Genomic DNA, 12,755 nt, shown 5'->3' with positions numbered 1-12,755 from the left:
AGGGCTGGGGAAGCTTGTGGAAGGGGGCAGGAAGGCACTGCCTCCCTCCCTCTAACGCATGCAGCTCCCAGGAGGCCACTAGCAGGGCAGTCCCAACACATCCACAGGCGGAGGGAGCTGGGGAGGGGCCTGAGGTAGGGGAGCCCTGAGCCAGCCAAGGGGAGGCTCCCTGGGGAAAATGACTTTCCTGCAGCCTTGGGGCATAGGTACCACACCCACATGCTACGGAATACAGGCTGCAGACTTGGACCTCCCTGGGGCACCATTACACATGCAGGTACAGGCACTAAAGGGCTGAGCCCAGATTTTACTCACCTTCCCATGCCCACAGGCTGGGCACATAGCGGGCATGTGCCCAGCGCTTCACAGACATGATTGCTACTTAATCTGTGCAGGAACCCAGTGGGGGGTGATGGCATTACCCCCATTTCCCAGAGGAGGAATGGATATGAGGCAGAAGGCTGCAAGGCTTACTCCCTCCATAGCCAGTAGTGAGGCAGCCCGGACAGGACCAGGGCAGTCCAGACCCCATTTAACCTCCACGTTATCCTCAGAGGCCATAAGATGGCATTAGGGGGTTAGTTATGCGCTCAAGAATGTCTTGTCTGACTCAGCTTGTATTTAAAAAGTTGTAAAACTAGCTGTCGATGTTAAACACAACGAGATCTCACATAAAGGTTAAGACTGTGGGCTTATCAGAAGTTGCGACCACAGGCTGGGCCAGGCACTCAGGACATGCACCCTCCAGGACACCGTGGGCCCCACCAGACTGCTGGGGCTTTTTAGGAACCGTCCCAGTCCTGGGAGCTCTCCCAGAACCCACGCTTCACCCCATCCCACGGGACCCCTGCTTAGCACATATGCACCTGCCCACCACAGCCCCCACCCCTCCTGCTTTCCCATCTCCTGGCCCCTTGGCTGCGCTATCACCCACGGAAATCAGGGCCAAGGAGACAGGCACCCCTTCCCTGCTGTCATCCAGCTCTCTCTCTTCTCTCAGTGCCCAGGATGGAGACCCTCAGCCTTCGCTTCCAGCTCAGTCAGATCCTTGGGTTCAGAGTGTGGCAAGGCCATGGTGAGGTGAGGAAGAGCCCAAGCCCTGCTATCAGAAGTCATCGGAAGGCCCTGCACCACAGCCAGAGGGCCGCCCAGAGGCTGAGTGGGTGAGGAAGGGGGCAAGCACAGGAGGAGGTTCAGTGGTGGGCACAGCCCCCGGGGCTGCGGAATGAGGTCAAGAGAGCTTCCTGGAGAAAGGGTGTCCTGAAGCGACTTTGGGAGGAGTGAAGGCATGTGCTTGGCCAAGAGGAGAGTCAGGGACTCTCCAGACTCCGCAAGGACTATGGCGCCGCACGTAACAGGCCCGGCCCAGGCGAACAGGGCGATCTCTGCCTCCGGGTGGCTGCTCCCTCTACTTTTTTTGCAAACCCCAGAGGGGCCCAGCCCAGTAGGCCTGCCAGCCACTGCCTAACCTCTGCCCACTTCTCTCAAACATTCACCGGACTCCCAGGCCTCTCTTCTTGCTCAGAGGTCTGAAGGCAAGAGCCTCCTCCAGCTCCACTGCCCCTCTGCCCCCAGCTGCCCTCTGGGCACACCCTGGCAGGCCAGGCACCGGCAGGGGCAGGATGGGGCCAAGGCCTGCCAGCCTTTAGGAAGGGAAGAGCTGAGGAAACAAAAAGCCACCCAGCCCTCCCAACAGGGTCCCCTGAGTTGCTGGCCGGGGCGGGGTGGGCACTCACTTTCTCCTCCTCTCCTCCAAAGTCCCAGAATGGATGCCCAGCTCAGGCCGCCAGGGGCACTGGAGGCGCAGGAGGGGTGCAGCCCGGCGATCCCCGGCTCCCCTACCCCCACCCCCGCCCTGTGCCCAGGCCCCCCGGCGCCAGCCGCGGTCGGAGGCCAGACCTACCTTGGCGCGGACGCGCGCCGTCCCCGCGCTGGGCTCCGCTGGGCCGCTCCGGCTGCAGCGCCCGGGCGAGCCGGGACTGTCCGGGGACTGCCCGGAGGGCGGGTGGCAGGGAGGGCGGGCGGCGGGCGGCGGCCGCGGGGAGGGGACCGCTTTATGGGGCGGGCGGCAGGTGGGAAGGAGGCGCTGGTGAGTCAGGCAGGCCGCATTCCTGAGCGCGGCGCACACCTGTCGGGGCAGGAGCCGGGGCGCCGCCGTCGCCGGGCCCGCCCCCCGGAAAAGGCTGCGGTTCCCGCGGCGCCCGGCCCCTCGTCCCGACCGACGGCGGCGGGGGCAGGGGAGGAGCCTCCCCTCTCTCTCCAGTCCAGCCCCGGGCGCGGCGCCTCCCCACCCCTCCAGCCTGCAGACTCTCGGCTGCCCGGATGCCTCGGGCCCGGGGTGGCCTCGTAGACCCCCTGCCGGGCCGCCGCTCTCCCACCTCCGGGCGCTAGGCGGTGAGCAGCCCCACGGCCCCGACGGCAATCGACTGTGCTCATGGCTTCTGTCCTGCGCGAGGCAGGGGGCCCAGGGATGACCCAAGCCTGATCTGTCATTCACCGGGTCCTCCTCTCAGCCTCCCCCACCCTCGGCCTCCGCGTGTGTCCAGAGGGAGATGCCAGGAAGGACCGCTTCCCTGAGTGTCCTCAAGCAAGGTACTTAAAGCTCCTTAAAATCTGAGTAATACCCATCAAGTGGCCAGTCTCGACCCGGCATGGAGTAGGCACTCAAGTGGTTATAGTTGTTCTTGACAAGCGGGTTCACGAATCTGACCCCTCCAGTCCTCTGCCTGCAGTCCTTCAAGGTCCACATGTGCTCCAGCTGGAGCCTCTCAAGTCCCCGGGACTTGGTCTACCTCTCGAGCCCCACCTGCCAACAATGTCAGACCACACCCATGGCCAGCAGCGCCCCCTGCCCAAAGCAGGCAGCTTCAAGGCACCACACTTTTACACCAGGCTGGGCTCTGCTCCAGATATCTCGGTTCTCCTTCCCAATCCCTGCCCCCCAACCAACCTGGTTTATCCCCCTTTTACTTGAAAGCCTTGTGCTGATGTGGCCTGCTCCAGAAAGTCTCCCTGACCTCCCTGCACCCTCGGTTGGGTTACGCGTCCCTGTGGCCCCCCAGGGCGTGACTTTTTCATGCCATTTGCCACATGGGTTTGAAATGATCCGTTTAGGGGTCTTTCTTCTCCATTGGACTGTGAACCCTGAGGACTGATGCTCTCTAGCACACCTTTTTATCTCCAGCACCTAGCGCAGTGCCTGGCACGGAGCAGGTGCTCAGCGAAAGTGTGGCTGAAGCTGATGGGACTGCCACAAAGCCTCCCAACCGTCGGTGCTCTCATGTGTAAACAGGCTTGTGCACTGGCAACTCTCAGAGTGATCGTGGGAGTAGCTGGCACTGGATATGGAGGTGCCATGGACACACGAGTGCTCACTGCAACTGTATGAGCCACACTCACTGCCGCCAGCTTGCCCAGTCGTCTTTGAGAGCTGCTCTGGACCTGCCAGGAACTCAGAGAGGCTGGCTCCTGGATTTGGGAGCACTGTGGCAGGAGCCCCGGTTTGGTTGAGGCACTCAGGTCTGGGTGTTCCAGGCCAGCACAAGCACCCTGAGGACCTGAGCTACTCCAGAATGTTTTTTTATTTTTTAGTAAGTTCCCTGAGATCAAGACCTGAGCTGAGATCAAGAGTCGGACGCTTAACTAACTGAGCCACCCAGGTGCACCACCCCCAACTTTTTATGTTGAATATTTGCAAACATACAAAAAAAGTTAAAAAAAAAAAAAGAGTATAAAGATCACTTGTATTGTACAAAGATCACTTAGACCCAAGAGTTAACGTTTGCCATATTTGCTTTATTTATGTATTTATATGTCTTTTTATCTGATTTTTTTTTTTTACATTTATTTATTTTTGAGAGACAGAGAGAGACAGAGCATGAGCAGGGGAGGGGCAGAGAGAGAGGGAGACACAGAATCCGAAACAGGCTCCAGGCTCCGAGCTGTCAGCACAGAGCCCGATGCAGGGCTCGAACCCATGAACCGCGAGATCATGACCTGAGCCGAAGTCGGACGCTCAACCGACTGAGCTGCCCGGGAACACCTATATATCTTTTTATTTGAATTTAAGTTGAAGAGACCATGACATTTCATCTAGGCAGGCATCTCCCAAGATCAGTCCCCCACATGACCACAATAGCTTTTTCACACCAGAGAAAATGAATAGGGATGTCCTATTATCTATGATTCAGTCCATATTAAAATTTCTTCGTTGTGCCAAAGATGTCTGTTATAACTGTTTCCTTTTTTTTTTTTTTAACTTTTAAAAAATTGTTTCCTTTTGAATTTGAGTCCAATCCACGTCACCCATTACATTTGACTGTTTCATCTCTTTCCTGCTTTAAAACAGTTTCACCCCCACCCACCACACCACTGACCTTTCAAAGAAACAGGCCAATTGGGGCACCTGGGTGGCTGAGTCGATTAAGCGTCCGACTTCAGCTCAGGTCATGATCTCACGGTTCTGGGGTTTGAGCCCTGTGTCGGGCTCTGTGCTGACAGCTCGGAGCCTGGAGCCTGCTTCGGATCCTGTGTCTTTGTCTCTCTCTGCCCCTCCCCTGCTTGTGCTCTCTTTCTCTCAGAAATAAATAAACATTAAAAAAAAACAAACAAACCAAAAACAACCCACAAAGAGGTCAATAGATCTGTAGAATGTCCTACTGTACAGATTTGTCTGATTGCTTCCTCATGGTGTCATTGGACTTTTTTTTTTTTTTTTTTAGTCTACTGTAAACTGGAAGTTATGTATAAAGGCCTGATTAGATTTATGGGAAACATTTTTGGCAAGGCTGATCATAGATGGTGCTGGGTGTGTTTTATTGGGTGGCACATGATGTCAGCTGTCTCGCTGTTAGTAATTATTAAGGAAACGACTTCCATCTTTCCCCATTGTAAAAATACGTTATTTACTTTGTGATTAAGAAGTAATCTAGACGGGGTGATGACTCTTTGTTACCCTGCCCACTTCCCCGCAAACTTTCACTGAAGGGCTTTAGTGAAGGTGATTGTGGATCCATTTTTGGATCAAAGATCCATTGTTGATCTTTGCCTGAATTTTGGGATTGAAGAATGGTGATTTCCTGTTTCTACATTAAGAGAATGTATCTATCCTCTGTTTAAAAAAAAAAAATCAGTTCTGCTCATCAACAGGGAATGAACTATGTGCCTCCAAAAATATAGGATATGGCTGACTCTGTTGGTAGAGCGTGTGACTCTTGATCTCAGGTCATGAGTTCAAGCTCCACATTGGGTGTGGAGCCTACTTAAAAAAAATTAATTAAAAAAAAACCCTGAGGGGCGCCTGGGTGGCTCAGTCGGTTGAGCGTCCGACTTTGGCTCAGGTCATGATCTCACAGTCCGTGAGTTCGAGCCCCGCGTCAGGCTCTGTGCTGACAGCTGAGAGCCTGGAGCCTGCTTGGGATTCTGTGTCTCCCTCTCTCTCTGACCCTCCCTCATTCATGCTCTGTCTCTCTCTGTCTCAAAAATAAATAAACATTAAAAAAAATTAAAAAAAAAAACCCTGAAAATATAGGATAAGTACTTCTTTTTGGGTAATACAAAATTTTATTATTTATTTGTTTTTTATTATTTTGTACTTTATTGAACACATCTGAAATGTAAAGCTAAAATAGGATTTTAAGGAGGCACCTGGCTGGCTCAGTCTGGAAGCCCCATGTTGGGGATAGAGATTACTTAAAAATGAAATCTTTAGGGGTGCCTGCGTGGCTCAGTGGGTTAAGCATCTGACTTCAGCTCAAGTCATTATCTCGTGGTTTGTGAGGTCAAGCTGAGAGCACAGAGCCAGGAGCCTGCTTCAGGTTCCGTGTCTCCCTCTCTCTCTGCCCCTACCCAGCTTGTGCTCTGTCTCTTTCTCTCTCTCAAAAATACACAAACATTAAAAAAACAAAATCTTTAAAAACATAAATAAGACCTTAGGGGCGTCTGGGTGGCTCAGCCGGTTAAACGTCTTCAACCCAGGTCACGATCTCACTCATAGTTTGTGAGTTAGTGCCCTACATCGGCCTCTCTGCTTTCATCAAGGAGCTCGCTTCAGATCCTCTGTCCTCCTCCTGCCCCCCTTTGCCCCTCCCCTGCTTCCTCCTCATTCTCTCTCTGTCTTTCAAAATAAATAAATAAGCTTAAAAAAAAAATAAGACTTCAAGAATTTTGCATAGTAAAAGGGGGTAAAGTCCTATTCACCCATGTAGTGAATAGTAAACTAGGAAAATTCGTAAAACTTTGGGAATTAGGAGTAAAAACCTGTTCAGGACTTAAGGGAGGTCCTTGGTTTCTTATTACAAAAATCTGTTGACTAAAGTCTATGCGAGTAAGACTGTCGGTTTATGGAAAAACTCCAAATTGCACAAAACCCCACTGGGCAGGAGAAACAGCCAGGATAGAAGGACGTGGGGAGAGCCAGTCTGCGGCAGCGCTGGAGGGTGGGAACCCCACGGGAGGCTGCAGCTCACGTCCACAACCAGTGGGTAAGAGTAGGCTAAGAAGTCTAGAGGCAGAGGTTAGTGCATTCACCAAAAGCTTTTGCTTTCCAGCCAAAGTTTCTAGGATGCTGATGTTTTCCTCAAACAAGTCAGAATTGGGGCGACTGGGTGGCTCCGTGGGTTAAGCGTCTGACTTCAGCTCAGGTCACGATCTCACGGTTTGTGAGTTCAAGCCCTGCATTGGGCTCTGTGCTGACAGCTTGGAGCCTGGAGCCTGCTTCAGATTCTGTCCCTGTTTCTTTGCCCCTCTCCTACTCGCTCTCTCTCTAATATTAAAAAAAAAAAAAAAAAAATCAAACAAGACAGAGCCTTTTAAATATCCCTATATATATAGCCTTATGTGTATATATATATCCCTCTCTCTGTATATATCCCTATATGTATATCCCTATATATATATATATATATATATATATATATATCCATATATAGCATATATTTAATTTTTAGCATTTATTTATTTTTGAGAGACAGGGAGAGAGCATGAGCAGGGGAAAAGCAAAGAGAGAGGGAGACATAGAATCCCACAGAGCCCGACGCAGGGCTTGAACCCACGCACTGTGAGATCATGACCTGAGCCGAAGTGGGATGCTTAAGCGACTGAGCCACCCAGGCGCCCCCAAATCACTATTAAGATCACCAAACAACCCAACAGATTTCACTTGGGGTAAAAACATGGCATAAAAATAGTGTCAAGTATATTCACACTGTTGGGCAAGAGGTCTCCAGAACTTTTCACGTTGCCAATTGAAACTCTGTACCCCTTAAACAGCTCTCCATTTCCTCCTCCTCTAGTCCCTGGTTAACTACCATTCTATTTTTGTCTCAATGAATCTGACTAGTTTAGATACCTTATATAAGTGGAATCATGCAGCATTTATCTTTTGTGGTTGACTTATTTCACTTGTCATAAGGCAAGGTTTTCTGCCTTTTTAAGATTGAATAATATTCCTTAGTGTCTAAATACCACATTTTGTTTATCCATTCCTCCGTCAATGGGCATTGGGTTGTTTCCACTTCTTGGAGATTGTGAATAATGCTGCTGTATGAACAGGGGTGGGCAAATAAATCTTCTCCACCCTATTTTCAATTCTTTTGGATATATCCCCAAAAGTGGGATTGATGGATCATGTGGTAATCAATCCCATGTGTACTTTTTTGAGGACCGCCATACTATTTTCCAGAACGATTGTGCCGTTTTAGAATTCCATCAGGAATGCCCAAAGGGTGAATTCTTTTAACTATCAATTTCAGAGTAAAGAGTTAATGTATTCAATTCCAGTGGTCCACGACTACATCTTTTTTTTCAAATACTATGCATGAATAATTTTTTTTGCATGAATAATTTTGTATTTACTCAATAGTGTACAATGGTGATGTTGTGATATAGTAAGACATCTATAAATGGTCATTGTCCATGGTTCCCAGAGCAGCTCTGGAGCCATAGAGGTGAAAGGAGTGTCTTTTGTTATTCATGACAAGTCCCTTTCAATCACACCAGTTTATGTTAATGAGGTGACTTTTGGAAAGCCACTAAGGATGGGGGTGCTGGTTGTCAGGGGAACCAACCGCATGATTAGAGTTGGAACTTTCAGCCTCAACCCTTCCCCACCCCCACCGACCTCTGGGGAGTGGGGCGAATGGACTGGAGATTGAGTTCCATCCCCAATGGCCAGTGATTTAATCCACCATGCCTCGTGCTGAAGCCGCCATCAAAATCCTAACCAAAGGGGGTTCAGAGAGTTTCCAGCTTGTTGAACACCTGGTGTGCTAGGAGGGTGGTGTGCCCAAAGAAGGCGTGGGAGCTCCATACTCCTTAATCCCTACTGAGCCCCCTATGTATCTCTTTTATCTGGCTGTTTCTGAGTTGTATCCCTTTTATAAGCTAGTCTAGTAAGTCGACTGTTACTCCTGAGTTCCGTGAGCCATTCTAGCCAATTATTGAGTCTGAAGAGGGGGTCATGGGAACTCCCAATTTATAACCAGTTGGTCAGAAGTGCCAGGGGCCTGGCCCTACAATCAGCATTTGAGCAGGGGGCAGTCTTGTGGTACTAAGCTCTTAACCTGGGGTCTGCGCAAACTACAAGCAGTTGGTGTCAGACTTACACGATGTGGGGGCTGCGTGGATGGCTCAATCAGTTAAGTGTCCGACTCTTGATTTCAGCTGAGGTCATGGTCTCACCCACCATTCATGAGTTGAAGCCCCACATCGGACTCTGTGCTGACAACACAGAGCCTGCTTGGGATTCTCTCTCCCTTCTCTCTCTGCCTCTACCCTGCTCACGTGCTCGCTCTCTCCACTAAGTAAATAAACTTAAGAAATTACAGGATGTGAAAAGCCTACACATTTGGTGTCAGAAGTGTTCTGGGGGTGTTGTGAGTGGTAGTGTACAGGGAACAAGAGAGTTTTTCCTTTTTGACAAGAATTGCATTCTTTTTATTTATTTATTTTTTAAACGTTTGTTTTTGAGGCAGAGAGAGACAGAGCATGAACGGGGGAGGGTCAGAGAGAGAGGGAGACACAGAATCTGAAACAGGCTCCAGGCTGACAGCCCAGAGCCCGACGCGGGGCTCGAACCCACAGACCGCGAGATCATGACCTGAGCCGAAGTCGGACGCTTAACCGACTGAGCCACCCAGGCACCCCAACAATTGCATTCTTTCTGAAGGTTCAAATTTAATCCCATTTGGCCAGGGGGAGATCCCTTCAAAACCGGTTCAATTGACCTTTGGAACACTCCTGTCAGTCTTCCTGGCTTTCTGTAATAAACTGCCCCAGTCCCACTTAGATTTCGGGATCAGCCCTTTCTCTAAGGAGCCCTGTTCCTTTTTGTGGGGAGTCGCATTATGAGGTCAAGATCTGGGTGCTGCTTGTACTGACTGCTCCTATGGGCCACTGCTTCCGGGTCCTTCCAGTGGACATAGCTAGGAAATTTTTTTTTTTGGAATCATGAATTCATATCGATGTTTCCCAAACATTAGAGAATTTTCTTTATTTCTTGGGAGTTTATTCTTTTATCTCTTTGCTCTCATTTTTGTTTTGTATTTCCTCTTTTCTTCACAACAGGCAGTGTATGACACGCGGTGTTCTACACCCTGCCCCTGTCATTTTCTCCTTCCTTGAGATCACTCCAGATCTGTCCATGGAGATCTTCCTCATTCTTCTTTTCTGGCTCAACGGCCCTTTCATTTTTTTTTTTTTTTTCTTTAACAGATTTTAAACATACACAGAATTTGGAGGGGATAGTGAATGAACCTTTCTGTGCCTATCACTGGGCCTCAACAATTGCCAATGTGCCGGTAATCCAGAACAGAAGGCCGTGCGGGTGGGATGAGGGTTGGGAGCTTTCAGACCAGTGACCGAGCGGGCAGGAACCACCTCTCCTTCCATCCCTGTCCCTCCAGTCACCTGGGCACTTGGGGCACAAGGTGGCTGACCACTCTGTCTCCACTCACAAGGAGAACAGGGAGAGACGAGTGGTCTTGGCCCCCAACCTGTGCTCAGCCGTTAAAAGGCACGGAGAAAGGAGCGATGAACGCCCAGGGGAGACCGGGAAGGAAGGCCTGAGCTGCATCTGTTAGTGCCTCATGTGCAGAAGTGGGGATGGTCAAAGGGCAGTGGAGAAAAGGAGCTGGAGGCCTCGGGGGGCTGGGAGTGGTGACGAGGCCACTGGTGTCCTTCCCTTGCCACACTGAAGGGGGACTCTCAGGGGGAAAGCAGGGGCCACGCGACCTGGTGAGAGTCCTGTGATGAGGGGGTGTAGGAGGAGGTGGCCAGATGGAACCTGGACAGGAGCGGGAGAGACCGAGAAAACATACAGACGAGGTCAGAGCAATCTGCCACAAGAGGGACGAGGGCCGGAACTAAGCAGGAGTGATGGCGACAGAGAAGGGGTTTCCGAAGTGGCCCACCACATGTGGGGACAGCACAGGATCTCAGGTGTGGAGCTCTTGGCCCAGGACAGATCATAAGGTCATGCTCCTAGAAGCACAGGAAGAAGGCAGGGAAGCCTGGGTGGGTGGGAGAGCTCGACTGACCAGGCTGAGTTCTCCACGAGCAAACCAGGCAGAAACGACTTGGTGCCTAGTGCCTGTGACACCGTTTCCACAGAAAGAAACTGGTCATTTGACTCCGTGCCACCCTCAGTGGGACTAAGGTGGGCAGGCACTAATCTTGTTTTACAAAAAGAGTAAAGTTCAGAGGGATTAGAGACCTTGACCCAACTCACAAGGCTTCCGGGAGGCTACCCTGGGGCTGCCCAACTCATTGGGTGAGTGGTCATTACTGCTCAACGGGAGGGCAGTGGGTGCCCAGAGGACAGCAAAGGGTCATGACCTTGGAGTTTTTTTTTTATCAGCTGTGGAGTTTCTGTCCTTGGTCTAAAGCAAGAAGGCGCTGGATAGGCCAGCAACACGCACTTGCAGGGTCCCTTACAGTTTATAAAGCTCTTGCGCGAATCAGCTCACGGACTCCTCACAACCACCTTACAAAGCTTTATTACGGTGATTTGACAGAGGGGACTCACAGAGACAATGGCCCAAGACACACCAACCAACACACAACTTCAAGTTTAACCCAGGATCCAGGGCAGAGGGGCCGAGTCTGCGTCCAGTGCCACTCCCATTGTGTCACACAGCCTCCCGCGCGAGCCCCAGAGCCCCCACACTATGGAGGTGCCCCTGCTGGAGGCTGCAGGGCAGCCAGCCTTCAGAGACCCTCTTGGGACTCAGGGCACAGCAGCTCCTCTCCGGGGCCGTGAAGTCCCAGCAAAGGAGGGGAGGGGGACAACGGACCCCCCTTGGTGCCCAAGTGTGTGTGGCTGGGGGGACGGGGGAAGGGACCAATGTGAGTCCACTTTTCTTTCGGGGACGGCAGGGCAGGATCACCACACTCCTTTGGTCATGCAACAGTTACCAGGTGCACTTTGAGGACCATCGTTCTAAAGCTCTGCCCGTGCCACAGAAGCAACCCGGCTCTTCACGGCCCGGCTTCCCTCTCTGACACGTAGCCCTTCCGCTGGACCGGAGAGCTGCCAAACAGCAAGAAAGGCAAGCGAAATTTCCTCCAGGCTTTCGGGCCGACGGCGGCTGGGAAATCTGTTTTGGCCCCAAGAGGAGCCCGGCGGCCTCTGGCGCTGCCCAGATGCTGCTGTGGGGCAGAGATAACAGGCACAGGAAAGGTGGGGTGGCAGGGTCCTCCCAGGAGCCTGGCTCGCACGTAAACAATGAGCTGCCGCCGGCCAGCGCAGGAGGTGAGTCATGTCCCGCGCCGCGAGGAGCCTGCTGGCCGCGCTCGGCGGGCACTGAAGGACCGGGGCAACCTTGGCCAGGCGCTGAGGCCCCTCTGGCTGTGTGGGTTGGGGATCAAACCCAGGCCTTCTGGTAACCGGCTGACTTCAAAAGCCTGGGTGTGTCCAAAAAGTGGTCTGAGAGGGCTCAGTTGCCCCCAAGGGAGCAGAGGCCTCAGCTCTCGTCTGATAACCAGCCGGGTTTCAGGATCAGGGCAGCAGACAGCCGGGACACGGGGCCTCCCCTAGCGCCACAGGCTTCGGCCACTCCGTTACCTACCCTGAGGTAATAACCCCGACAGGGAAGAGGAGAGGACGCTTGGAACTTCCACATGTGCCTGAAGACGGACCACAGCAGAGGCCACTGCATCCAAGATGCTGAGATGTAAGAACACAGCACTTTTAATAGGGCACCAGACCCCAAGCGGTGTGCGGACGCTCTCCGGAGCACCCGACTCCTCTGCGGCAATGTCCTTTTCCTGGCCGGGATGACACACGGAGGCTCCTCTTGGGGTGGCGTCGCGGGAGCAGATCCCAGTCCTGAAACACACAAAGCGGCACCTCTGTGCTGCGTCGGTCCCCGGGTTGCACACTCTCATCAAGTCCTGGAGCGGCCCCTCCCCTCGATGGAAGGGAGAGTGTCCGAGCCACCTGGGCTGCTCCTTCGGGTCACTGCTTGGCCTTTTTCACGATGGTGCCCACGGCAGAGATCACCGTGGTCTTGGAGCCGCTGGCACTGGTGGTCACCGTGACGACAGCTGGCAGGGTGGCCGTGGTGGTGAGGATGGTTGGCTGGGCTATCGTTGTCACCGGAATGGCCGAATCCCACTTGCTCTTTCTCTTCTGGGCATCTGGAGGAAGGCAAGGGATGAGTCAGGATCAAGACAGACCAAAGAGCGACGCTGCCTTTTCTAGCAGGCAGCGGTCAGAGCTTCGGGGCCGCTTGCCACGGAAGTGCGAGGGGCAGCCG

The 12,755-nt window shown here is 52.4% G+C and overlaps 2 protein-coding genes across 5 annotated transcripts in view; both read right to left on the bottom strand.

Moving 5' to 3' along the window:
- Positions 1-2,165, bottom strand: part of ITGB4 (integrin subunit beta 4) — a 30,163-nt gene extending 27,998 nt beyond the window's left edge. The window contains exon 1 of the mRNA XM_086688063.1: positions 1,904-2,165. The gene's annotated coding sequence lies outside the window, so the exon portion shown is untranslated. The remainder of the gene's footprint in view (positions 1-1,903) is intronic.
- Positions 2,166-10,976: 8,811 nt separating this feature from the next.
- SAP30BP (SAP30 binding protein) overlaps positions 10,977-12,755 on the bottom strand; it is a 37,649-nt gene continuing 35,870 nt past the window's right edge. For all 4 annotated transcript variants that reach the window (XM_025927588.2, XM_086688059.1, XM_025927590.2 and 1 more), the window contains one exon: positions 10,977-12,636. In XM_025927588.2, the coding sequence (XP_025783373.1) occupies positions 12,455-12,636 (182 nt within the window). In that variant the 3' untranslated portion in view covers positions 10,977-12,454. The remainder of the gene's footprint in view (positions 12,637-12,755) is intronic.

This window comes from Puma concolor, chromosome E1 (assembly GCF_028749965.1).
Source record: "Puma concolor isolate L17-30 chromosome E1, mPumCon1.1.hap2, whole genome shotgun sequence".
Classification (NCBI taxonomy): domain Eukaryota; kingdom Metazoa; phylum Chordata; class Mammalia; order Carnivora; family Felidae; genus Puma; species Puma concolor.
This window is presented reverse-complemented; position numbering and strand designations above follow the sequence as displayed.